Consider the following 25,928-nt stretch of genomic DNA (forward strand, 5'->3'; position numbering starts at 1 on the left):
GTTCTCCTTGATACTGGTATGACAGGAATTATCTGTGAATTTGAATGACCATATCATACCATCTGCCCGAGGCTGTGTTCCACTTTGGTGACCTTGAAATCATACTGCTCTTTTCTATCTACTGCTGCTAGCCGCTATTGATGCTCCTGCACCTGCAGGGCTATTTGCTGGAGCGTAGAGACCGTTGTCGGAGACGTTGCTTTCGAAACCTGTGTACATGCTGTGTTGAGTGAATGATTATACGCTGCGCTGGATGTGTTCTTGCGCATACACACTGTGTGTATTATATGTGTGTTTGTGTGCTTGTGTAATATCACAATTTTGCAATTTTGGATGCGAGTGAAATGTTGCTAGTATGAAGGGAAGGGCCAAGGGCCGACAGTTGGGCGTATGCTGCCGAGTCTCCACGACATCCGTCTCCTCTGTCTTGCGGCCACCGCTGCAAGGTCTAGCATTATATACACGTGATGCCATGTGGCCTCCTGCCAGTGTTGGCTGACTGGCCGTCATAGGGGCCAGCCAACATGGCGACATATGTACATGTATGCCATTTGCCCATTTCACTCTCCATCTATTTTGTCAGCCACTGTTGCTATAATGACTGACTGCTGACTCATTGGATTTCAGCATGTGTTCTGTGTGTGTGTATGTGTGTGTATTGCTATGTAATATCACCGACAGTGGAAGGGTTTTGCAGGAGCTTTGCCGCCGTTAGCCTCCATAGCAATGCAGTGGCGCTCCTGTCACATCCTGGCAGCGGACAGCTTGAAGCACATTGCTGATGCAGTGCGCACATACGCCGGTAGGTAATGTTGTTGTCTGTGAATGAGGCTGTAGTGCGGGCACTGGTGTGCATACTACCCGGTAACATGTGCTGATGTGATCTTGCACACTATTATCCATTGTATCATGCATAGCCACTGTACATTAGTTAGTAGGCTTAACGGGGGAGTCATGGCAGGATGGTAAAGCACGGGGCAGTCCTTGCTCTCAGCTGGGACCCCACAGGCTGTCCCGTATGCATTCCAACCACAGCTGCGCCTTCAACGACATGGAGCTGCTCTCGGGAATAGAGAAGTGCATGCTGCTGCCGAAGGGTCTTCTTCTCCTGCAGTTCTATCATGCCTGATGTAGTGCCTGATCTAGTGCCAGTACTAGTGCCAGCAGTGCTGGCGTATGTATTCTACAGTAACGTGTGGATCTTCAGTAACATTTCCGTCATTGACGCGTTCCGTGTCAAGAATGTTAGGCGTAGCATGGGGCACGTGGCAGGCAGGCCTCAGCGCACAAGTCGTATGCTATATTCTGTAGGTGCACTGGTACAGCGTGCTGATGTAGCGCACGATAATCCCGGTGGACGTGTCAAACCCTGTCGTCCTGTGGCTTGTCAGCCTGTCAATTGCCTGTGTGCTGTTGGCGTCAAGGTCTGTCCTGTCATGATTTCTTGCGCCGTGCAGTGCATACGTGCGTGGTGGACGCATCTTGTCGCATTACACTCTTCGACGGCTGAATGGTGTTACGCTGTCCTCAACCGCTAAGTATAACCATCGCTCAGCTCTGCAGTACTGGACTAGTGATGTCTTTATGTTGAGCTCTCTTAGTTTTTTTTTAGTTGCTTTCTATCGCTCATCACACTGCTATGGTGGATCTTATCTAGGCGATATGCGATGTGCAGAGTCCTGGCGTGAAAGGAAGGAGGCCCTACTTCAACGCTGCACCTGTGTCGAAAATGAATGCCACAGTACGAGTAAACCAATGCCTTGCCGACCTGGATGGTAGGTGCAATGATTAACGCTGTGTTGCCTACAATTGCTGAAGACTAGCCGCTGCCTGATGCCTTTTTTGTGAGCTTAGAACTGGCACGTTAGTTGTGCAATGTTGTGTATTTCCCCGTGCCATTGAGTCGTGAGTGTGTTCTGTCATGAGTAATCTAGTAGGTCCTGTTCTGGAGGCACACAGGCAAGTGTTCTTTGGCTTTTGATCAGGGGAGGTTGTTGTCCGTACGCAATGTGCCCAATCTGACTGTGTTCCAGAGTGTGTTCCAACTGTTCATGCGCCCATGTCTAGTGTTGGCCACTGCTGCTTGCTTGTAACTTATCTTATCCATGTGTATGTTGGGGCTGTGATAGCTGCAGGCTCCTTGTGGCAATTGGCATGTGTTCTGTTGGCATTGCTTGCTTGTCGACGGAGCAGGCATGTACAATGTGTTTGTCTGCGTTTTTGTGCACTGTCTTGGCTTGGCACAGAAGGCGTTTCCCATGTTGCCCCTTGTCAGGAACTTGGTTGTGAGGTTCGCATCTTCACTCTCACCAACACTAGGCACTGCGTTCGCCACCAATATAGGGGCGCAATCAGGCATGTCTGTGGCCTGCCACAAGGAAAACTCTCTAAGCCAGTTGCCAGTTGTAATTCTGAACACAATCGTGTGTACTTGCACTGGGTAGTAATACGCATGCACTTACACATCACCGGTTGCCGGATGCACAACATCAAATCCTCCTCTGATAATACTGTGCTAGTCGACACCGGTAGAATTTGTTTTCATTGTAGTGTAGTCCATCTAAACTTGCACTGGCGGGAAAATTACCGGCGTATTACGACTGAGTAGAGTAGTACTCAGGAATGGTGTGGCTTCTGTCAGCAGACGATAATCATCATTGTTAGCCTGTCGGATTTTATCAGGTTTGTCCGCACGTCAACGGTCATGACAGGAGGCGCGGTCTCGCACATGCCAGCTAATGTTAGTGCATAGCTTACTTGTGTGGCTTGGGGCTACCACCTGTCCCAGTGTGCTTGTAACAGGTCCAATAGTGTGTGTCTGTGTGTGTGTGTGTATGTGTGTGTGTGTCTGTGTGTGTGTGTGTGTGTGTCTGTGTGTCTGTGTGTAAAGAGTGTTCGTCTGTGTCTGCGGCCGCGACTTTCGCCGTCCGAACGATTTATCCCGACACAAGAACTACTGCCTCGCCTAAGGCTAATACTAATAGCTATCATCGCCTTTGGCGATGGGCTTTCCAAAGATCCAAAGGTGTGTGTGTGTGAGAGAGTGTGGTGTGGTGTGACAGGATCACTGTCAATGTGAGGGTTTACATAACAGACTTTGTCAATGTTCTAGTGGTCCGCCCAAAAGCCAGTTTGTCTAAGTACCTATGCAGTGTCTGTGTGGCCGTGCTGTTGCCAGGGAAACAAGCCGTGCTGTAGCCAGGGAAACAAGCCTAACACAACAGGGTACTGTAAACCGCCCAATGTTTGCGTCACTAAATTTTTGCCATCTCTCAGAACCAACAGGTACTAGGTTTACGATGAAAAATGTTCGCGGAGCACTATGGCCGCACGCGTATACCCACTGTTGAAGTTTGATTTGGCGATGGTTAATATTTGCGTTGTGCTTTTCTCGCAAAATTAGTAAACATTAGGCAGTTTACAGTATGCTGCTTGCATGGGTTGCTTTGCTGGTGGGTTGTCTCTGTTGTTGTTGTTGTTGTTGTTGTTGTTGTTGTTTGAATTCTTTATTCTCACAATGGTTGCTGCTGCTGCTATGGTTGTTGTTGTTGTTGTTGTTTGAATTCTTTTTTCTCACAATGGTTGCTGCTGCTGCTGTGGTTGTTGTTGTTGTGGTTGTTGTTGTTGTTGTTGTTGTTGTTGTTGTTGTTGTTGTTGTTGTCCTCAGTAGGCCGTAGTGTCATGCTTTGTAAATCTTCTAGGTACACGCGTGTTGATTCCAGTGGTACACAGACAGGATGATGATATCAATATTAATCTTGACCTTCACATCCTGAGTCATGTGCTGGGTGGATGAGTACTAAACTAACTTAGTAAAGTGTGGGACTAACTTGCTGTGCACCCACCCACGCCCAGCTGACAAGTGACATGGTGCAGACCACGTGCACTTACTTCAAAAAGAAGTACTTTTGTCAGTACAATATAGATTACACTCTGCCATCTGCTGGCTGTACCCATCTGTAGTGATGTGTGCTGCACTACGCTGGGCGTCTGAGCAGTGTGTACTGGTGTCACTGGTGGGCGTGTGTGTCTGTGTGTGTGCGTGCACGCGTGTATGTGCGCGCGCGTGTGTGTGCATGTGTGCGGGTTGGTGCTATGTGACTCAATTTACCCATGCTCGTACAGAGGCGTATTGGTTTATCTATGGGCTGACTGGCGGATGTGCTTTGCTGCTGCTCATCTGCGCTCTCCTGATTGCACTATGCAGCCATTACAAAAAACGTGCCAAGTAAGTTTAATACCCGTATACTTTTTATAGTGAACACCATCAGTTATCGTTAGGTCACGATATGTTCTAATGCCATTCTTGACGGCAAGATTTTTTTGGACACATGTATGTCTAATGCATATACACCAGGGAGTCGTAGCTTGCAGGGAGTCGTAGCTTGCAGGGAGTCGTAGCTTGCAGGGAGTCGTAGCTTGCAGGGAGACGACACGGGCGACTGTAACACTAAATCCTGCGGGGGGTTTCTGCCCCGTGCTGCCCGTTACAGTCGCCCTTGGGGCATGGCAGATTTATATCGCTTGTCTGGGCCGCGCTTGGTGTCGGCAAGTCAAGGCCGCGATTGTGATCGTGAGTTACACACACCACCAGTCACGTAGAACTTCCAAATCCGGGGTCAAGTTGCACATGGTTTCGGCTCTGATCTCGTGTCGTCTCCCTAGCTACTACTGCCACTCGCTGCTGATGTCCATGTGCAGAATTCGGATCAGGAGTCTGGAGTGCATGTGCAGAATTCGGATCAGGAGTCTGGAAGTGCATGTGCAGAATTCGGATCAGGAGTCTGGAGTGCATGTGCAGTGCACCAGTATGTTCTACCAGAAACTTGTGACGTGACTCTTCTCTCCATGGAGTACATGTCATGCATAAAATAAAATTGCATATTCGGGTTGTGTATTACACATACCGTAAAATCCCGCCAGAGCGCCCCTACCTCCTCGACGCTTCGGGGGGGGGGGGGGGGGGATGGGCGAGTCCTACTTGCCGCATTCAGTACGAGTCGTACTGTACATGAAAAAGTACTCACCCTACCGTAGTACGAAAACTGTTCGTGCATCTCGTACACCGACCAAAGGTCAAGAGCCAGGAGTCGTACAGACCTGTCAAAACTCAGGGTTTGTGCGATCCCTGGTCAAGAGGGTGGGCACTGTTGCGTACATTTCCAATGGGATCGAGCACGCGTCTGCGGTACAGTACGGCATCACAGACTGTGACAGAGTCATACGAGGATACAATCAATCACGTCCCTGACAAGAAGTCAGGGAGGGGCGGGATTTTACGGTACATGTATTTAGTATTGCTTTTATAACCATCTTTGTCACACGCAGCCATGCAGAGAAGAAAGTCAAGGAGAAGGAAGTCAAAGAAAAGGAAAGTCAGCCTGGCACCACAGTCTCAGGGGTGGTTCGGCATCGCTCGTAAGTCACAGCACGTCTGTTCTCATAACAATAAATGTGTATGTGTGTGTGTGTGTGTGTGTGTGTGTATGTATGTGTGTGTGTGTGTGCTTCAACCAAAGAAGACTGTAAACAGTCATTTGCCTTTGCGTCCATGCATCGGGTTATGTAACGTTATGGTTGTGTAGGTTGGTGCGTGTGTGTGGTTGTGTCCGTGTCTATGTCTATGTGTGCCTATGTGTGGGTGGGTGCATGTGTATGCATCATTAATTTTGATCTGTGCATGTGTGTGTGTGTGTGTGTGTGTGTGTGTGTGTGTGTGTGTGTGTGTGTGTGTGTGTGTGTGTGTTATCAGGTTTCCTACAGGATTGTCGGGGGTCTCATTAGGTGACATGGATGTCAACCCGAATTACACTCAGTAAGCTGTCGCATTGTATGTACATGACTGTACTGGACATTCAATTATCGGAACTCACAATTGCTGGTCATCCACACAATGTTTTCTACCTGCACCTTGTTTGATGGGATGGCGTTCATTTCCCGGGATGATCACTGCGGTAGCATACATCCGCTCTCGTGTTTGACTGTCTTCACCAGCAAGTACCAGCACCATGCCTCGGGCATAGATACTGACTGTCTTCACCAGCAAGTACCAGCACCTCGGCGCCTCGGGCATAGATACACGTACAGGTGTGGCCGAAGAAATCCGACCCGCGAGTCAAAAGCAGCGCCGCATTTCCATTTCAATTACACAGTGCACGTTCCGAAAAACCAATCTGAGGGCCACATGCGCCTTAGCACTGTTTTTTTGCACGTGGGTCGGAAATAATTTGGCCACACAACTGTTGCATGATAAATCCCGGGCTTCTTTTCAGTTGCCGGGTGCTTGCTTCGGCATGAAACTCCGAGTGACGACTTAATTCCCTTTGGACCTTCTCTCTCTCTCTCTCTCTCTCTCTCTCTCTCTCTCTCTCTCTCTCTCTCTCTCTCTCTCTCTCTCTCTCTCTCTCTCTCTCTCTCTATCCATCTCTATCTATCTATCTCTCTCTCTCTCTCTCTCTCTCTCTCTCTCTCTCTCTCTATCCATCTCTCTCTCTGTCTATCTATCTATCTCTCTCTCTCTCTCTCTCTCTCTCTCTCTCTCTCTCTCTCTCTCTCTCTCTCTCTCTCTCTCTCTCTCTCTCTCTCTCTCTCTCTCTCTCTCTTATTGTGTGGTGGTACACATGTACATGCATCTTCTTTCCGCTACATGCACTTTCATTATAGTAGTCCGGTTATTTTTTTAATGATGTGCTGTGACCGCGTGTGCGTGAAACTATGCCACAGCTGAAACGCTTCAATCCCTCTTGTATGCGTATACATTGTCATATGTATGCAGTACTATAGGCACGTAAAATAATGGGAAAATTCACACAGTGAGGTTTGTTGATAGTGACACAATGATGATTACAGCTGGCTTTGTGTGGCCCATGCACATTCTGTGAGACTGATGATGATTGATCAGAGTTTATTGCAGGGAGCCTCTCCTGCTGACCCTTTGTGTAGAGCCAGTCCATGCATAATAGCTTCTGATGCCTATGGTTTGTGCACTCGGCATCTACCACATACAGGTCATCGCCTATGGTTAAGCCGATCATAGAGGAACCTGCACCATCTGCAAACTATGACACACTCTGCCGAGAACAATGTTCAGATGTTGTGAGTGCAGACAACCCTCCACGTCCGTATGACCAAGTGCAACAACAACGGCAGCAGCAGGGGCAGCAACACCTATATGAACCAGTGCAACAGCAACAACAGCACGGCCACACGCCGACCATGGACAAACGCCCCACGCACGTACACAGTGACAGCGGCGTAGGGACCTCGGGCTATGCCAGTGCCACGGAAATGTCCGGCACCTCACTGCCACTCCCTCGTAGAATATTACCCAAGGAGACTGATGGCAGTAGTAGTTTGGGCGGCGGGACTGAGGCCAGTGAGACTGATATTGATGGCGGTTACGCGCCAATGAACAAGAAAACAATCCTTTGGGACAACATCATCTATAATGAAAGACCGTGGGACAATCAGCATGCTGCAGTGCAGCCATCATTCAACTGGTCACCAGCATCCACAATGCCTCTCTCCACTGATTCAAGATCAAGGTACTGTATTATTATGTCTGTACTGGAATGGATTTAGACTTTCTGTACAATTAGGCTTGGTTTTTTTAGACCGGGGCATGTTGTTCAGATCATTGAGTCACAGTGTGTGTTGACTCGTTTCCTAGATGAGACAAGCCACTGTATGTTGTTATGCAGCGAGGTAGGTATTGCCGCTGCTGCAAGAATGCTCAGTGCACAATGCTCAATGCAATGCATTATCACCTCGCATGCTCACAAATAGGTAACTGTTGTGTTTCCTGCTTTTGTTTTGGTCAGGACATATGAATATTCATCCCTCTCTGAAGCGTCGACCATGCCCAGGGATCAGAAGCCACTGCAGCATGGTCCTTCGCACCTAGCCAAAGGAAAGAGCCTACCATTCGCTCACCGCCAGCAGACACCTGGCTCTGGGAGCCCTCAGGTCGGCCGTGCGTCAACCCTGCCATCATCGTCGCGACATGCAGCCAGTCACATGATGCGATCAAACAGCAGCCGTTGCCCGGAGTATGGCAATGATCAGTCGCCACCCGAGTACACAGAAATGACTGTCAATCAAAGCATACCCTGTGATACTTCTTCACGACCGCCAGCACCATCGCCGGTAGACTCTCCAACACACAAGCCCGACGAGCCAGTTGCTTACCAAAACGTTGTCACAAAGCAAGTCAGTGGAAATAGCCTGCTGTCGCGCTTGCAGCACCGCCAGCTATCACATCCTGTGAGAACAGCTGCTTCCAGAGCCGCCGCCCGGCCCAGTTCAGCAGGAACTCGCCTTGCGGGCAATGTGCAATACGATGATGTTGAACTTGAACTACATCACAGTGTGTCACTGGACGATGTGGGGGAATATGTGCCGTGAGTAATTTACTATAGGCGGGCATGCCTATATTGTACATGTGTGTCCTTTTACTCATCATTGCCACAATGTGCCTGGAAATGTGGCACCTTGACATGTTATAATGTGCAAGACTTTTATTGGCTGGTAGTGGTTGTAACGTGTAAACACAGTTACTATAATATACTTGTGGTGCTACAGACTTGTGACTTGGGTTCCAGGGTACTACTACTACAGACCTGTGACTTGGGTACTATTGAGAGCCCATGCCGGGGTTGGGTACTATTGCCCATGTCGGGGTTGGGTACTATTGCCCATGTTGGGGTTGTGTACTCTAGCCCATGTCGGGGTTGGGTACTCTAGCCCATGTCGGGGTTGTGTACTCTAGCCCATGCCGGGGTTGGGTACTATTGCCCATGTCGGGGTTGTGTACTCTAGCCCATGTCGGGGTTGGGTACTATTGCCCATGTCGGGGTTGGGTACTATTGCCCATGTCGGGGTTGTGTACTCTAGCCCATGTCGGGGTCGGGTACTCTAGCCCATGTCGGGGTTGTGTACTCTAGCCCATGCCGGGGTTGGGTACTATTGCCCATGTCGGGGTTGTGTACTCTAGCCCATGTCGGGGTTGGGTACTATTGCCCATGTCGGGGTTGGGTACTCTAGCCCATGCCGGGGTTGAGTTGGGTACTATTGCTAGCACCAAGTCACATGTCAAGGTCGAAACAGTTAGCTATCCGGAGATCGAGTAACCCCGGGGTTATGTGTTCTTGGTAGGGCAGACCTGTGACTTGCGTGCCTTCAGACCCCGTGATCTGGGTGCTACCGACCTGTACCTGTCTGGTTGAAACACCACGAGACTGAAAGTGAGCAGCAGCAGCAGCACACACCTGTATGCATACCTTCAACCATGTATAGCCGTGCACAGCCATGTGATGTCACAGCCTGTACCTGTAACTGTTATGTGCACATGTTACATGTACCTGTTACCTGGTTACTATCACTGTATTACCTAGTCAATGATGCCATTAGGTCAGGTCCTGTGAGTTGTTCTGTTTGTAAATGCTTTTCTGTCTTTACTGTTCACTACAGCAAATCACCTGCCCCCGGACTATCCAACGGGCGCACTCCAGTACCGCATGGGATGAGAAAGAAGTACTCCGGCCTGTACGGCGTCTCTCCGGTGGCTAGTAACTTTCGTCTGACCAACACCAGCACCGTCGGTGAGGACGGCCCGCAGTACGAGATCTTTCCTGCACGCAGCATGCCAGACTTGACGTCATGAACTTCTGGACAGGACAAGGCTGCCGTCAGCAGCTGCTTCACTCTGTGGCCGGAGGGCCACACAGGGCCTAGGGGATGCCACCATGGACGCTAGTGTTAATAACATCTGATGTAGGTATGTGCAGGTATGTGCCAGTATATCAGTATCTACATGTGTTGCTGCTCTTGACTTTACTAACCGCATGAAAATGGTAGAGCTTGATGGGTGCTGGCATCCCTTACCCCTCACCCTCTGTTGTTGGGTGCAGGCATCCTCATCCTCCCTTTAGACTTCTGCAAAAAAATGGAGTGGTCCTCTTGTCCCCCGAACATGCTCGTGCTAATGCTCACTGTTGCTAACCCAAGAGAAATCATCCTGCGATGATTATCATGGGTCAGAGTGATTGTCGCTGACCAGAACCACTCATTGCTTGATAACAGTTACTGTATGCTGTGTTGTCGGTTATTGTTGTTAACTCCTGTATATCGATGATCGCTTGCCGAGAATCGTACACGCCGCAAGCGCTTTACCACTAGTCGAGCATGATAGTTTCTGGCTTACAAATGTAGAGTCCGTGTTTTGGACAGCGGATGCACATCATAGTTACCTCATTGTACATACAATTACATGTATTTATGGAGTGGCTGGACCATCTCTCTCTCTCTATATATATATATTCCTTCTCTCCTTTCTCTCTCTCTCTCTCTCTCTCTCCTAGAACCTAGAACCTACAAGCTATTGTATGGTAGTTTAAAGCATCAGGGCCAACACATGATTCACTATTTTGAAGTCGCACGCACCACTTCTGGTTTAGTTACAGGTTCTTTGGATTCCTCAAATTGAGCACTGAGTGGGTAGTGTGCACATGTGGTTTTCGCTGTCTTACAAATTAATTAATTTGGGAAATTTGGAAAGTGTACTGAAAGTGTGCGCATGCACTTCAGAGTTACAGTGGGAATGGAGTGAGTGCATTGGCATGCTAGCACAATGTGTGCATGGGTTGCTTGCTATAACCATAGTCATGAACTACTGCATATGCTGTTTGTCGTATGCAGTTACCATGGTAACTACTGTATGTGGTGTTCGTGGCAATGTCATTGTGCAGTAGCTGAGAAATTGAGAAATAGTCCTCGTTGATTTCACTCCAATTTTGACGCTTCAAAAACTGATAAAAAAATTAATCCGTGTTCAGTACATGTCGGCACAGCAGTCAGTGTGTCCAATCACTCTGAGCTGGAGGTTTATCCAAGTCAAAACAGCGGTCCACAGATTGAGGGGATTTCCAGCTACAGTGGAGATTGGATATAACGGCATTCCTTCGGGAGAGAACAAAATGTCACTATATTCAATCTGTCACTAGACGCGATCTTCACAAAGGACTTACTAAACGACTGGGGCAACAGAATTGTGTCGCTAAACTCAATCTGTCGTTACATGCAAGGTCGTTATATCCGATCTCCACTGTACTGTATTCAAGTTCAACAAGTATATGTACAAACCATACACCTATCTCGGCTCTGCGGTGGTGTCAGCGTAGATTAACTGTAATGGATATACCGAGTACCGAATTTCGGACTAGCTTTGAATCGTTTCAACATGCCACGGACGCAGACACATCTATACGCATACGTAACACACCTAAACATGCACACACACACACACACACACACACACATACACACACACATACACACACACACACACACACACATACTCTTCTGCGCGCCAGCAGTCGTGATTCGTCTCCAGAGTTGAATAATCTTGTTCTTGTGTGTTCTCAAAGTAGTCCTGATAGAATATGTGCCGGTGGGGCTGTGTATCTAGAATAGAGCGGGCGGACGGCAATATCAACCTGATTTAGGCAACTGCTACTGCTGCTACTCAGGGAGAACATACGGTACTCTTGCTACTACTATCAGAGTAATAGTGTTCACCAAACAAAGAAACAGCTATACCGCTCTTCAGCTGTGGAAGGCAAAAAAAGGAAAATGCGCAAAACTATCTTGTTCGAGGTATATAATGGGGTAAAGGAATTGTGTGCATCAAAGGACTGCCGTCATCATCGCTCAAGGCACTTGTCAAGAGAAGACTCTCTAGCCAACTTGGCTGAATGGATTAAATAGGGAAGCATTCTGGAACACAAAGCAATCAATTGTCTCCGACGAAAATGGGACGAAAATATTATCTGGGATCTGAAATGCCGGTATCCTACTCGCGGCATATGCAGCTGGTATTTGACTGAGTTTGTCCTATGAAAGAACATGTGTATACTGATGATGGCCTGTGTACCGATACCTGCCTAGCAATAACATGTCTTTGTCTTGTACAATGCCGCAGTCACCATATCACCAAAGGACCATGCATATCACCATAGGACAAAGCAATGTCCGTATCAGCTGACCGCTTCATGTACTTCGAAGTACAGCAGATGCTGCTCCTGGTGCTGTTGGCCTGCTCCTTGTGCTGCTTGCTAAACAAAGACATGGTGGTGGTGTCCACTGCTGCCGTTGTGCAGCATCTGTATTGGTGACCTGCCAGGATGATGGTCGCTGGCATAGTGCAGGGTCTGTACTGGCGACTCCATGGCCCCTGTACTCGTCGTGCTGTCCGTGTGCGTCTGGGACGTCGGCGGACTGGCCACTGGCGGCTTGCGAGCGTGCACGCGTCTGCGGCGCGTCATGGTGATGTAGCAGAGGAGCATGGTGACGCAGGCAATGACAATAACGGCCCCAGAGCAGGCAATGATTATGATGAGGACCTCGTCCGTCAGTCCCAGGAGCATACCGCCCCCGCTGGGCTCCTTTTTCGTCACCTTTACAGTCCGTGGTGGCTCGGTGGTGAGCTCTGGGGCAAGGCTTGGCACTGAATGAAGTAGAGAGTACATCAACACATACAAGAACATCAGTCAGATCATTGGTTGCCTGTTTGTGTGCAAGAAAAAGAAGCCAGGGTCAGATCACCAAATCACTCATCTCAATGAAATGTGCTTTGAAGAACATGTGAAACTGAGCTGATTTCAACAATCACCCATGCTGGGGACTAGCTACTTGCAGCATTTGGACACAGGCGGTCTCTGAAACTAGCGTGACCCTTGCACATGCCGCATTCCACACACATGGTGACCAAGTACGGCGGGGTCTTACATCCATTACTTCAGCGTGTCATCAAGTCCAGGTAGAATACCCGCACAGATATCCTGTGTGGTTTGCACCTGTGGTCCTATGCGCACTCTCTCCAGCTGGGGTTGTATCTATGCTTGGATACTGGATAGTGCAGCTACAGTTTCTGATAAACGGAAAGAAATCGACCAAACTTCATTCCAACTCCACACTTAGGGAGATTATGATTTAAATCAAGATCGCGTACATGTACACGCACCGCATTCGACTTACCAGTTGGCTGGCGGGGCTCCTCGTGATCGATGACAGTCAGCTTGACGGTGCGGTTGGCGACCCCGTATCGATTCGTCGCCTGACACCGGTAGGAGCCCTCGTGCGTAAGCTTGGCACTGCTGATGATCACGGTACCATGCGTGTTGTTGATCTGGATGTCCTGGCCGACGACGACGTGGTCTGGCACAGTCCACTCGATGATCGGCCGAGGCAGCCCATCGGCTATGCACTGCAGTTTGACGGGAGCGCCCTCTGTGATCACCTGGTTGTTGATGGCACGCAGGACAGGCTTTCCTTCTCCTAGTCAGGACGTAACAAGCAACGCAAAGCAAGAACAAGAAGTAAGAACAGTTGCGGGAACAACATGCAACAATTACCCGTACCTGAAAACCTGAAAGCGACACTACATATGCTTGCCAAGCAAGCCCCCAATCACTGCATACAGTGTAGCGTGCGTCTGCCAAATGAAGAAAGTAATGTATGGGCGAGACCGGCAGAGGCAGTTTTTGATTGGTCCGGACATTCCATAGCCGTTCATGCTTTGTGTATGATGTGACGAGTACACGTGACCTTCTCAGCAGTAAACTTGGCCAAAAGGTTGGTCCGGCCATGGCCAGACCTAATGGAGGAAGCAAGTCCATATCGTGATTTGGCATTGGATGCGGCATGGGGAACCCCTAGGGGTCACATTTCACTTGCCATCACAACAAAAACTATGGTGTAGTGTGGTAGCGTGAGAATGTTGCATGTGTATGCAGGGCACACGCGTGAGAATGTTGCATGTGTATGCAGGGCACACGCGCTACACCATAGAAGTGGATTCTAACTCCCCAGTGACTAGTGGCTGCTATCCAAGACCGGACACTGTCCTAAAGCAGCCCAGCCGCCATACACGGCTTCAGGTGCACACGTGTTTGAAGTTCAATGCCAGAGGCCACACAGTGCAATCATGTACACAGAGGCCACACAGTGCAATCATGTACACAGATACTGGAACACAAATCCTGCACAATGTCTGCACAATGTCTGCACAATGTCTGCACAATGTCTGCACAATGTCTGCACAATGTCTGCACAATGTCTGCTTGGTAGATAACAAGAGCATTTGTATTATACGCAACTGGTAGCGTGGGTTTGCTTGTCCTACCTGTAACTTTGACATAGGATGTCGTGGTAGCAACATGTCCTTTCGAACTCTGAACTTGACATCGGTACACACCAGAATGCTTGATTTCCGCCACTTCCACCGCAAATTCCAATCCTAGTTCGTCGTAGTTGCTTTTCGAATTCTGATCAGGCGCGAATGACGTGCTCAGTGGCATGCCATTGTGGTGCATCAGCATCTGTGGCAGTGGACCAGCATTGGCAATGCATATCAACTTGAACGGGCTGCCTAGCTGGACGGTGATATTTTGCAGCGGTGTTACGAAGCGTGGGTCATCAGCGAACGGATCTGGGGAGAGCAATTGGAACAACAAAACCGCAGACACACAGACCCCTTAGACCATTGCGGGCAAGACAACACATCACAGCGGGCAGCATTGGCACTGTGATGGACATTGCAAATAACGCTAGTTGTGCACAGGCCTAGCATAACCAGTCCGGTTGGTCAGGCCATGCCGGCCCAACCAACTTGTGGGCCACCAACGCCTGTGTATGCCGCTGAGGAGGTCATGTGTGCCTGCTATAATACACAAAGTATGCGAGGCTATTGAATGGCCCGGACCGATCAAACACTGATCCTACCGGTCCTGGTGCACGTAGTCATCTACCTCTACTGAGGCAGACAGCTTAACACTTTTATACATACACAGGCATACAAATGAGCAAACAAAAGGGCACACATACGACTGACACACGCAAACACACACACACACACACACACACCACGCATGCACGCACGCACCCACATACTTCGAAGTACAATGGCACCTTGATTACCGATTGATCTGCACTGTACTACAATGTAACGGTTTCGGAGAGAAAAGAGCAGTAGGTATGCAGCGTATTTCCTATTGTAACGCATATGTGACTATATACATGTAGAGTCTACAGTACTGCACATCTACTAATACTACAATCACTGAGTGCCATTGGCAAAGCTGACAGAGTAGTGGCTATCCCGCACAGCCTAGCCGCCACAGGGCAGTGTAACATCATGTTGCCCAGCACAGCTGAACAGTGTATTAGTGTATACACTGTGTAATAGAGAACAGGCTGAGGAAGTCTGCCCAAAGGCATGCGTGAGCATTTCCGTATGGCAGGGCATGATCACCTCAGGTTCACAGACACCAAACTACGTAACAGTGTCTGACTACCCAACTGTGACTGTCACTCCTGATTGAAAACATTGATAACCCCTAGCGGGACTTCACAGTTCCAAGAGGAGAGTTGCCTGGAGTTTTGGCAAGTCATCCTCCTGTCTGACAACAAGCTACTTGAGACAAGAAGGCAGCCACTTGCTACATCTGATGGCAGTGATGATACTGTGGCAGTCAGCCTGGCAGATACCGTGACATGGACACTGATAGCGGCAGTCAATGCTTGCTCATAATACACACTAGAAGACTTATCGGTTATCCCTTCCTCAGTGCCATCCACACCAGATTAACACAGCACACAGCTGTAGACCAGACTAAAACAAAGACTGAACTCAGAGCGAGTGTATTTCCCTGGACATGTAACATGCTCACAGGATCTCAGACCCCCTACTCAGGCCTTAGGTCTCCAACACATACATGGGATTGAAGAGCAGCAGGTCCAAGGGCTGCACACCTGCGCACTTCAGTCCTGCCCAAAACTTGCAAAAGGTAGCAGCAGTACCCTCAGCAGCATTCCTCCAGTGTCTGCATGCCCTCTTGTGACCCGGGCACTTGACATCTCAAGTTCTCAATGCAACATTTGACACCCATTTCCCAGCGGCCGGCCATGTCCACCAGGTGTGCTAGCATACCATAGGCTGGCTGCATTCAGGCCCAGGTAAGGAACCCCATGCCAAAACAGACACAAGAGTGACAAGACCCCGGCAGTACACCACTGAATATTACACAACAAAGGAGCTGAGCTGCAACTACCACACACATTCAGAGTATACTGAGTCACTGCGACGAGTACTGACAGAACAGAAGGTACAGGACGGGAAACCTGAAACACACAGACTAAAAAAACACCAAATTACTACTTGGCAGCTGCACACCTGCCTCTTCCTCCTGCTGTTGCTGCTGTTCCTGCATTAGTTACTAGACATCCTGCCTCAGTGTGCAGAAGTTGATATTGATGACAATACAGAGTGCTTGTATGATGAATGCAGATTGTACACACAGCAGCAGCAACTCCCACAGGGACTGCGGCCTGTAGAGTAAGACCAGGTTGGCTGGCAGGCAAGGACAGAATGCCACGCCGCAGTTATGGATAGAAGTCAGAGGATTGTCCGTAGGCAGCTTCCCAATCACTGCTCTCCCCCGACAATCTCGCTACCGCCGTTCACGACGGGGAGGGCCGGGGGTGATGAAAAGACTCCACTGAGCCGCCACACTTCCTCTCAGCCACATGATGAACATCTGTGGAACAGCAGAGAGCTCATGGGCACTAGGCAAGCAAGTCCAGTCCCTTAGGTCTGCTTAAGACGCAGATACTACAATGCTCAGTGCCCCACATTCCGCTAGCTCACCAGTGCAGAGGTATCGTTGATGATGCCAAGCATCCCCGACAGGCAGTACCTCTGTATCCGATACCTCAATGGCGAATAGCTAATGCTAATACCGGCTCTTGTAGTAGAACCATCAGATATGGGCACTGAGTGGGACGCCGAGTGAGGCACCAAGTCGGGATTCACACCTTTTAGCGGATGACAATTTAGTTGTAGAACCTTTGTATCTTGGACCCACTCGGGGTTCTCTTGGCCAACAAGACAGGCCAAATAATTGCTTCGCTGCCCCTATCACGGTACACTTCCCAGACATCACTAGCAGCACTATTCATCTTGGACAGCTGACTCCATACCATAGGCACACACACACACACACACACACACACACACACACACACACACACACACACACACACACACACACACACACACACACACACACACACACACACACACACACACACACACACACACACACACACACACACACACACTCTCTCTCTCTCTCTCTCTCTCTCTCTCCCTCTCTCCATTCTCTACCGATCTCAAAGGCCCAGTTTTATCAGCACTTAATTAAGGTTGCCAAGGGAACAGAGGGATCCTATACCTTGGTGCATTGGGATCCTGCAAATGGTTTGAGAAACAGTAAGGCAGAATCACAGTGCCAACCAATTTTGGACACAGTGCATGCACTGATCAACTACGCCTGCAAAGAGGTAGCAGCTGCTAGACATTGCTAAATGTTTTCTTTCTCTGGTGGAGGAAAAGGTGTAGTCAGTTCTGCTCAGGAACAAGTGGCTACACACCCGGTAGTAGTACCCCACCTGGCACTGTCTGCAGGCCATGCTAACGTGATCGTACATAATCATCACCATCATGTACCGGGCCTGGCACAGACTACAGCAGTGATGTGCTCCTAACTCATCCATCATCCCGCTCTCCTGGCCCCAGTGATGCACAGCACACTGACCGTAGTAGGGCAGCAGGCAGTACACAATGCTGCAGGTGATGCGGCGACGGCCATGCCGCACCTGCAAGAAACTATATCAGTCGTTTGTCCGGTGAACAAGCCCCAATCACCTTTTTCAGAGATCAAAATTCAGTTCTGGGCAACTAGCAATATCCTGTGGATGTCGTTCATGCGTGACTGGGCCTCTTCTGCAATAGGAAATGCTGTAATAGGATCTACCTAGGCACACAGTATGCATGCTTCCTACAGTGATTTCAACCTAGTCACATTGCAAGCCAAAATATGGCCGGCAGTGCTGACTTGAACGGCTTCCTGATGCTAAGACGCGCAGTCGGCATATCCGATTCGACGCTCCAGTCCAAGAGTTGTTGATCTCTGAACAGCCTGATCTGGAAATGTTTACCCCCAAAAGCTCGTCACACCGAATGCTGCCAATGTTGACTGCCATGGCTTGCCATAGCCAGGTGCTGTATGGACATGTAGTTCTAGCAAAGACCGCATCCTCGCAATCATCTGGGCGATGGCCAGACACCACACCAGGGCTGTTACAAAGGAATGCTATCCGCAACACAACACACCAGAAACAATGACAGCCAATTCTAACTGACTGCGACGAGAACTCGACTGGGCAGCAGCAGCTAAGAATTTCCTTTGCGCATGTCTCACCTGCTCCGACAGCAATGCTATTGTCACTGGGATTCATAAAAGTAGCCCCACACGCTGCTTAACGTGACATCACAACACTAGTGTCGTTTCCAGTGCCTGGCACAATACCAGTACACCTTTAACCATAGACAGAATGGCTAAAGGTCATCATGCCCCTTCCCGGAACATTATCCTACATTCATGGTAGTGCTGTACACACACGGCGAGTACACGCAGGGTCATGGTGCACACCAGCCTGAGCCACACAGCACACCTCTATGCGTCTACAGTACTGTTGGTCGCCGAAGAACTGGGGGCTCAGCCTCCTAGCCCAGACTGTTCTTATTTTCATGTATTACAGTCTATGCGCAGTTGAGTCACCGTGTATACATTGGTATGCTGTGCTTGATGAAATTCTAGCCTGGCCGCCGATCTTCGGCGCTACCCGACAGTACTGTACTGCTGACCCGACATTGGCCAAACACCATTTCCCCGGGAGCATGAACGCACTGAGTCTGTACTGCTCACCCGACATTGGCCAAACACCATTTCCCTGGGAGCATGAACGCACTGAGTCGTACTGCACGTTTGCATGCGCCGTCCTCAGCAGGCGTGGCTAGAAATGAGACGTGTGCGCCATGGTGTTAGGGTTGGCATATCATGGTATTGACACATATGTTACAATGCGAACACTAAAGCTACCATGGTGTATTGCACCGCTTAGGGATACAATACGCATGGGATGGGTTGACGAGCAAGGCACGCAGTTCATACTCGAAAACCTTGGCGCCAATGATTATGTTACCTTTCTGGGCGGTATCGATAGTGGACAGGAGAATTACAACAAACAACACGCCGTCTTCACACGCATTCCTGAGATGGAGTTAACTACTAGTATTCTCGATGGGAAGTGTTAATCCAAGGATGCCTGTTTTTTTGTACCAGATGCGCCATGCAAACTCAATCTTACCCGTCCACTGACGGCCCCGGACAGTAGCGCACATACATGTAGGTATCCAAGAAAACCAACCATAGGCCGGATAGAGGCGGTGACTTGATTCTCAAACGACATCGCATTGTGCCTTGCGGGCAATGCTAACACCGCGTGCCTGTGTCCGATGTCACAGTACCCCCCCCCCCCCCCACACACACACCACACACACACACACACACACACACACACACACACACACACACACACACACACAGACGCACACCACACGACTGGTAACCTGTATTCCTGTACTGACCGGGCTACAGAAGACATTCCTGAGATTCTATTCCCTAAGGCAGGTGACGTACAGACTTCCCTGCAATCATGCTCAGCACTGACCACACACAGTTTTCGGATGAGTGCAGTTAGTCAGCACGCATGCAAGCTATCCACTCTAAATCCTTCCTCTTCAACTTCCCATGAAGGTCCCCTACTGGGTTAAACGGAGAGATTTCCAGACACCCACCCCAAGGAACTGGCGTACAGCCGGGCCGATGGCCAAAACAAACGGATCATACCCACATAGTGTATAGTCCTCCAAATAGTCCACTGTGTTAGGCCTGCAAACTACTACATCTACACCAGTTCGATCAAACATGCAGTAGCTTCCGAGCAGGCTGGAAACCAGTCGCATTACACGCCTGCTACTCACAGCAATACTCAGAACGGCAATACTCAGAACGGCAATACTCAGAACTCAGAACGGTTACATTGCGTGTGGCACAACATATGGGTGGTCCAGTTCACAAAGCATTCAATTGCGCGTCTGCTACAAAGCTATTATACCGCAACTCATGTCATGTGCGCGTCTGGTACAAAGTTATTGTCTGCGTACACGTCAAACACGTGGGCAGTATCATTTGCAAGTCTGGCATAGAATTATTATGCAACAACAGATCAAGTTGCCTCGTGCCATGGGGTGTGGGTGGGCTAACACAAATAGCATAGCAATGGTATATCTAGTGCTGTGGTGCTGCAACGTTTGGTTAATCACCCATATTAGTGGGTCCAGTTCCTGCCTCCACCAGTAGCATTAGGGAACGAATGAATCCCTGAATCCGGCATTACATGAACTATGCTGCCGCAGTCACGGCAGGTCAGTACACAATAGCATGGCTAAGATATCTCTCAGTCCCTATGACCCCACACAACCTCAGACAATGTCATCTTATTATAGACAATGAAATTTGCCAAAGGAACTTCCTTCCCATTGCATTCTTTCAGCAACATAAAACTCACCAAACACACAAGAGGAGGTACTGAGGATTTGAGCAGGCTGGACAAGAATGCTAAAGGCGTTGCAAGAACTCAGCCAGCCCAGTATCACTCATTGTCAATGTTCCCATGACTCAGTGAGATTGTGTGTGTGTGTGTGTGTGTGTGTGTGTGTGTGTGTGTGTGTGTGTGTGTGTGTATGTGAGTGTGTGTGCGTGTGTGTGTGTATGTATGCGTGCATGTGTGTGTGCATGCGGATGTGTAGGTGGAAGACATATGCAGCGGACTCTGGCTAGACTGGCCTCCACCATGCATGGGAAGGCGGAATAGAACTGATACCTCTAATTGATATTGCCAGTATTCTGACATTTCTTCCACCCACTGGCTGATTGATGACCAACCCCCCATGCAGAGTAGCTGACTGGACCAGTATCTACCAACTAGAGTGGTCACAAATTGCATAATGATGTGGAGTTGGTATTTGGGTCAGAAGGTAAATGAAGAAAATGGCCTAAGGACTTGATTGGTGGGAAGGCAGGCCTCTGGCAATATGTCAGAAATCAGACTGTACCTTCCACCTACTGCATGATTCAGTACAAGCAAGCTGCTCATGACCTGCAGTGGACATGACAAGTTGAAGTTAACCCCATACTACGCATACATGTACCAGAGCTGTGTCAGTGACTGTGTCCCAAAAGCAGTGCTCCTAACCTTTCAAGGAACCCCTCAGTTACTCAGACCCCATGGTCCCACAGCTTGGGATTGCTGTCAGGACTTGGACAGCTCCATCACACATCCATCTGGGTGGGTGTATATCTACCATCAACCCTGCAGTGTAGGGTCTTGTACCCAGGCCTACCCCCTGCAGTCTCTGGGGCATTTTGTCGTCACTGACTCACATGTGATCACAGCACAGCTTTCTTCATCAAAGAGATCAAGGCCAAGGGGACACGCGGAGGTGTTTGCTCAAGCGAGCGTGACATAGTGGTGGTGGTGTACACTGAGTGACTCTGTACTAACAAGTAACAGCACACTCAACTACAGTACACACGGTAACAATTATGTTACATAGCTCTATTAGCTGTGCTGCTGTGCTGCTGTGACTACACACTACACGCTACAGGCTAATACCGTGCAAGTAATGCCTAATGGTCGTGAGTGCCAGAGCAACATAATTCTACACACAACTAGTCTACAACAGTTACTGCAACTAATATTACTTCACTGTCATCGCAGGCCTGTGCTGGCCGCGATCTTGGTGCATGCTGCTACAACAACAGTACAAGCAAAGAAAGGGTCGCTGGTCTAGGGCCAACCGACACGAGATGTGCGAGAGAGCGGGCGCTTCCATGCAGCAAATTTCACATCATTCTTCCCGCCCGCTGCAACATACTAGGTGGCAGATGCGCAACGGGAACTATTACTTAACCCTGGCTCACTGGTTCTGACTTCCCGTTTCTAGTAACGCACAATGCGCACGACACGACTTTTCAGTTTGAACTCTAAAGTCATGTCTTGGCGTGGCGAGTCTAGCCAGCCACTGCACCTAACAAACACACGCAAGTCTTGTTCTTGCAGTACAATCGCGGAGGTACTCCTGCTCCCTCGGCCCCTTTTTCTCACTCTTTGCACGCCACACGGGCAGGAATACAGCTGAACTGCTAGACTATAAATCAAATCTGAGAGAGACGGAATAATACAGCTGACAAGAAACGTACCAGTCTAGTACCGTAGCAGTACACCATGGTGCACAGTAGCAACACCTTACACCTAAGGCTAAGGCTTAGCTGACCGTCGAACCGAACAAAAGATGCATGATCTCGCATTACCCAAGAATACCATCTGCTACGAGGCAGACAGGACGGACGGCGACACCATGAGAAGACTCCAATGTACTACTGCGGGCGCCCGCGCACACCACACACGACACGGAAGTCTCTCCACAGAACTTCCATGCACACCACAACAAGAGTCCTGAAGCGACTCAAAACCACAGCACACGCCGCCAAGCACACACACACGCGCGCCTCCAGGACAATCAACACTGAGTCTGTTCTCACCTCCGAAGTCGATGAGTGCGCTGGACAAATTGCAGTCCAAAATGGCGAGAGCAACTAGGGCGAACAGGACGAAGTGACGGCCGAAGGTCCATCCACGTCCTTTGTCCGTTCTGCGCCTCGCCATCCGCCATTCGCCACGTCCAGTAGCAGTAGTCGCCGAACAACTAGAACTAGTAGAAAGCGTCGTTACTGCTACTGCTCCCGCAGCTTCGGCTGTTGTCGCCGACTTCGCAGCAAGCGGCGAGCGCTCATATCTCATCCTCCATCTCCTTTCATCGTGGAGGTGTGAACAACGGTAACATCGTCCACGGGTCGTCACTAGTAATGACGGAGACGGAGCAGCTGCGCACTGCTGGCGTTCCCCTTCGCCCCACACGCTTACCATGTTGCATGGGTGAAGGCAGCAATTTGAACTGTTTTGCCAGTGGCTACTGGCAGGAAGCGAAAAAGATTCTGCTGTCCGTCGCCAGCTCTCCACAGCTAATCGCTCACAAGCGGAGCACGCACGCACAGTCACTATGCTGGATACTCAAACAGTTTGCATTGCATTCACAGACTGGTATGTCCTTGATTGAAGGGTAGATCTACACAGAGGCCTTTGCTCCGCAAGAGCACGCTGCAAACTGCAATCCAACCTGAAAGACGGCACTATTATACTGTTCTGCGGTGTCGTTTCGCCACTCGACAGCAAGACGTGTGATGTTTTCACAGGCAGTTGAGAACTAGCCTGAACTGCTCGCAGGAGAGGTGGAGCGAATAAAAAAAGGTCACGCTTATGTGATATACGTGTGCGTTCCTCTCGATCTCGCCAGCCTAGCCTAGCCGGGAATCAAATCCGCCTGAGATTGACGGAGCTGCCGTATTCTGCACTACACGCGTTTTTTTATGGAACGGAGACACGCTCCGATGTTCACGCATAGCATTTTTTCGCCCCCACAATCACATGCACCTCCCTACATACTCATCATAGTCATTCACATCAGCCCACATGTATGTCATGTGTTTATGCGCGCAAGTACGATTATTAGATGACGTACCTTAAGTGGGCAACCGGGTACGAGAGAAGCAGCCTCGTTTTAGTCATGCATAATCATTCAGTACTGTCGCACATACAAGTCATTGTCATTGCAGAGTACATTGTATACTAAGCCACCCATATGCCCATGATCATGCATATTTTCAGGAGTACTACTACTAGTACTAGTTTTATATTTCAATTGAGTGTTCTATTTGATTCCGAAATTGGGTTATCTTTTTGCTTTGACTCTTACTTCATGGTGTTGTGAATAAAACCGTTCTCCAGTAGTAGTAGTCGTAATGACTCTACATCATGTCTGACTGTATAACCAATACCGTATTTCCGCGCATATAACGCCATGGCGTTATAGGTGAAACATCGCTGTTTTGGACCAAATCTATGGAGAAAATAGCCTGGGTTTTAACGCCATGGCGCTAAAAGTGAGAGACGCGTACATTTAAAAAAATCGGCAGAGTATGAACTTTGAGTACTCGTACGGTGCCGTTGGATGTTCATGTCGAGCATCCATGTACTTTCAATTTTCCCTGAAAATTTCAAGTTGTGACTCGTGACCTATTGTGTACAGGGTGGCATACAAACTTGTGTGAAGGTGCGGTGGCGGTATGGCATGTGACAGTGGGGATGGGTACATGCAGAGAGAATCACCGCCACTGTAGGTTCACAGAAAGAATTGAACTCACCTTTAACGCCAGATGCAACTTCTTCCACATTGAATTTTGTTCACTTATAACGCCATGGCTTTATAAGTGAGGGTGGCCTTATATTCGGATATAACGCCATGGCTTTATATGCGCGGAAATACGGCAGTAATACAGTAATATCATGGGGTCATGGCGATGTAGACTAGTAGTCTGACTAGTGGCAGTAGTGGCAAGGCTACACTAGGAAGCTGCACATAATAGTGGCATAGGGACTAGGGATACCGGATAGTACTATTAGTAGGGTGCCTTGCTCACGTACATGTACATATACGTGTTGATTGACATGCCATGCCCTGGCCTGACTCAGTGACTGATCTACTGAAAAGTGAAATGCATCCACCGACGCTGTTGACTTTCACTTTAATAGTTTCAGTCACAGACTCGTACTCAGTCCATCCGCGACATCGCCATGCGCGCCAGCGCAGACCCCCGCTACACTGTATCATGGTTATTACCGCTATGTACACGCACATAGGTCAAAGATACTGCCAGGACTCAACGAGTGTGTAGATACATGTAGGCGTGTGACTGGGTGAAAAGCTTGGTAATTGGTAAAGGATCCTTCTAGCACTTGTGCTTTGGTCGTTTGGATCAGCGGAGGTTTTCTTGAGATTCAGCTCAGGGGACACAGTCGGCAGCGAGCAGGTTCGCGCAATGGCAATGGTCCTTCTTTGACATTCTTCGCTGCCGCAGTCATAATAATTACTTGTTCTACTATCATGGTTAGACTCGGGTGTTATCATGATTAGTTTAACCAATCCCCGCTTCGCACTACCGACTACGCAGCGCGTGATTCTCCTGAACTGAAGCCTATTATAATATTATTATAATTACACAAAAAGAAGAAACATTATTATTATAATTATCTAGTGCTAGTAGGTACATACAGTGCAAGCCTGATTTGACTGTCTCGCCTTGGCTTGGACCAGTAGGCAGCACTGTACCACTGTTGTTGTTGAATTTTATTTAAAGTCGCAACACAAACAGGCGATGGCGCCTCCTTGTATACATGTGAGCCACATAACAAATTTAATAATATACTAGTAATGGGGAGGGGGGTGGGGAGGGGGGCACTGACGAAAAAGAAAAGAAAAACCGTAGACTAGAGCGCCTGCAATAATCGCAGACCCATGCTCATCTTTGCGGTGTCATGTTGGCGTGTCTAGTATGGGCTAGTATGGGCTAGTATGGCACGGACGGTGACAGGGACCACACTGGCCACAGTGATGACGCCGGGTGTCGCGCTTGCAGGGACAGTGTTTAACCGCCGTGTAGCATGTACGTCTGAGAAAGGTACATCCTAACGATAATTGTAGGTGTTGATGGGACGATAGGGACATGGTGTTCACGCCAGCGGTGTGACTGTCAGCCCGTCGAACAAACGCGCACGCACGCATGCACGCCCTCTCTCACACATACACGCGCATACGGACGTTGTCATGTTCGATTGCCACTGTGACACCGGGTACACAAGAAGGCCCATTTGCTTAGACTAAGCATGGCATCACTGCCGGTCTACGGGAGGGACGGGGTGACGGAATGGCATTGGCAGTGAACAGGTGAAGGGCCTATAACTACTAGTACTAGCCTAGGCACAGGTACGTGCACTACTCGTGTACTGTG

General features: G+C 49.2%; 2 protein-coding genes across 2 annotated transcripts; one reads left to right on the forward strand and one right to left on the reverse strand.

Annotated features, from left to right (window-relative positions):
* Nucleotides 1-766: 766 nt before the first annotated feature.
* Nucleotides 767-10,483, forward strand: LOC135805021 (uncharacterized). Its single transcript, XM_065319009.1, has 8 exons — nt 767-802; nt 1,658-1,775; nt 4,126-4,228; nt 5,329-5,418; nt 5,753-5,815; nt 7,008-7,544; nt 7,821-8,399; nt 9,469-10,483. Exons 1-8 carry the CDS (start codon nt 782-784, stop codon nt 9,659-9,661), a joined length of 1,704 nt encoding a protein of 567 aa, XP_065175081.1. The 5' UTR covers nt 767-781; the 3' UTR covers nt 9,662-10,483.
* A 901-nt stretch (nt 10,484-11,384) lies between these two features.
* On the reverse strand, nt 11,385-23,338 carry LOC135805022 (leucine-rich repeats and immunoglobulin-like domains protein 3). Its single transcript, XM_065319010.1, has 4 exons — nt 22,566-23,338; nt 14,180-14,485; nt 13,033-13,332; nt 11,385-12,502 (listed from the first exon to the last, which is right to left on the reverse strand). The coding sequence occupies exons 1-4, from the start codon at nt 22,948-22,950 to the stop codon at nt 12,111-12,113; spliced, it is 1,383 nt and encodes a 460-aa protein (XP_065175082.1). The 5' UTR covers nt 22,951-23,338; the 3' UTR covers nt 11,385-12,110.
* Between the last annotated feature and the right edge of the window lie 2,590 nt (nt 23,339-25,928).

This window comes from Sycon ciliatum, chromosome 1 (assembly GCF_964019385.1).
Source record: "Sycon ciliatum chromosome 1, ocSycCili1.1, whole genome shotgun sequence".
Classification (NCBI taxonomy): domain Eukaryota; kingdom Metazoa; phylum Porifera; class Calcarea; order Leucosolenida; family Sycettidae; genus Sycon; species Sycon ciliatum.

Coding starts and splice junctions, on each gene's coding strand:
- LOC135805021 (XM_065319009.1), top strand. CDS start 782: ATGCAGTGCGCACATACGCCG. Junction 7,545..7,820: donor TCCACTGATTCAAGATCAAG/GTACTGTATTAT, acceptor TGTTTTGGTCAG/GACATATGAATATTCATCCC. Junction 8,400..9,468: donor GATGTGGGGGAATATGTGCC/GTGAGTAATTTA, acceptor TGTTCACTACAG/CAAATCACCTGCCCCCGGAC.
- LOC135805022 (XM_065319010.1), bottom strand. CDS start 22,950: ATGGTAAGCGTGTGGGGCGAAGGGGAACGCCAGCAGTGCGCAGCTGCT. Junction 14,486..22,565: donor CGCACTCATCGACTTCGGAG/GTGAGAACAGAC, acceptor TGCTCTCCCCAG/ATCCGTTCGCTGATGACCCA. Junction 13,333..14,179: donor ATCCTATGTCAAAGTTACAG/GTAGGACAAGCA, acceptor CGTCCTGACTAG/GAGAAGGAAAGCCTGTCCTG.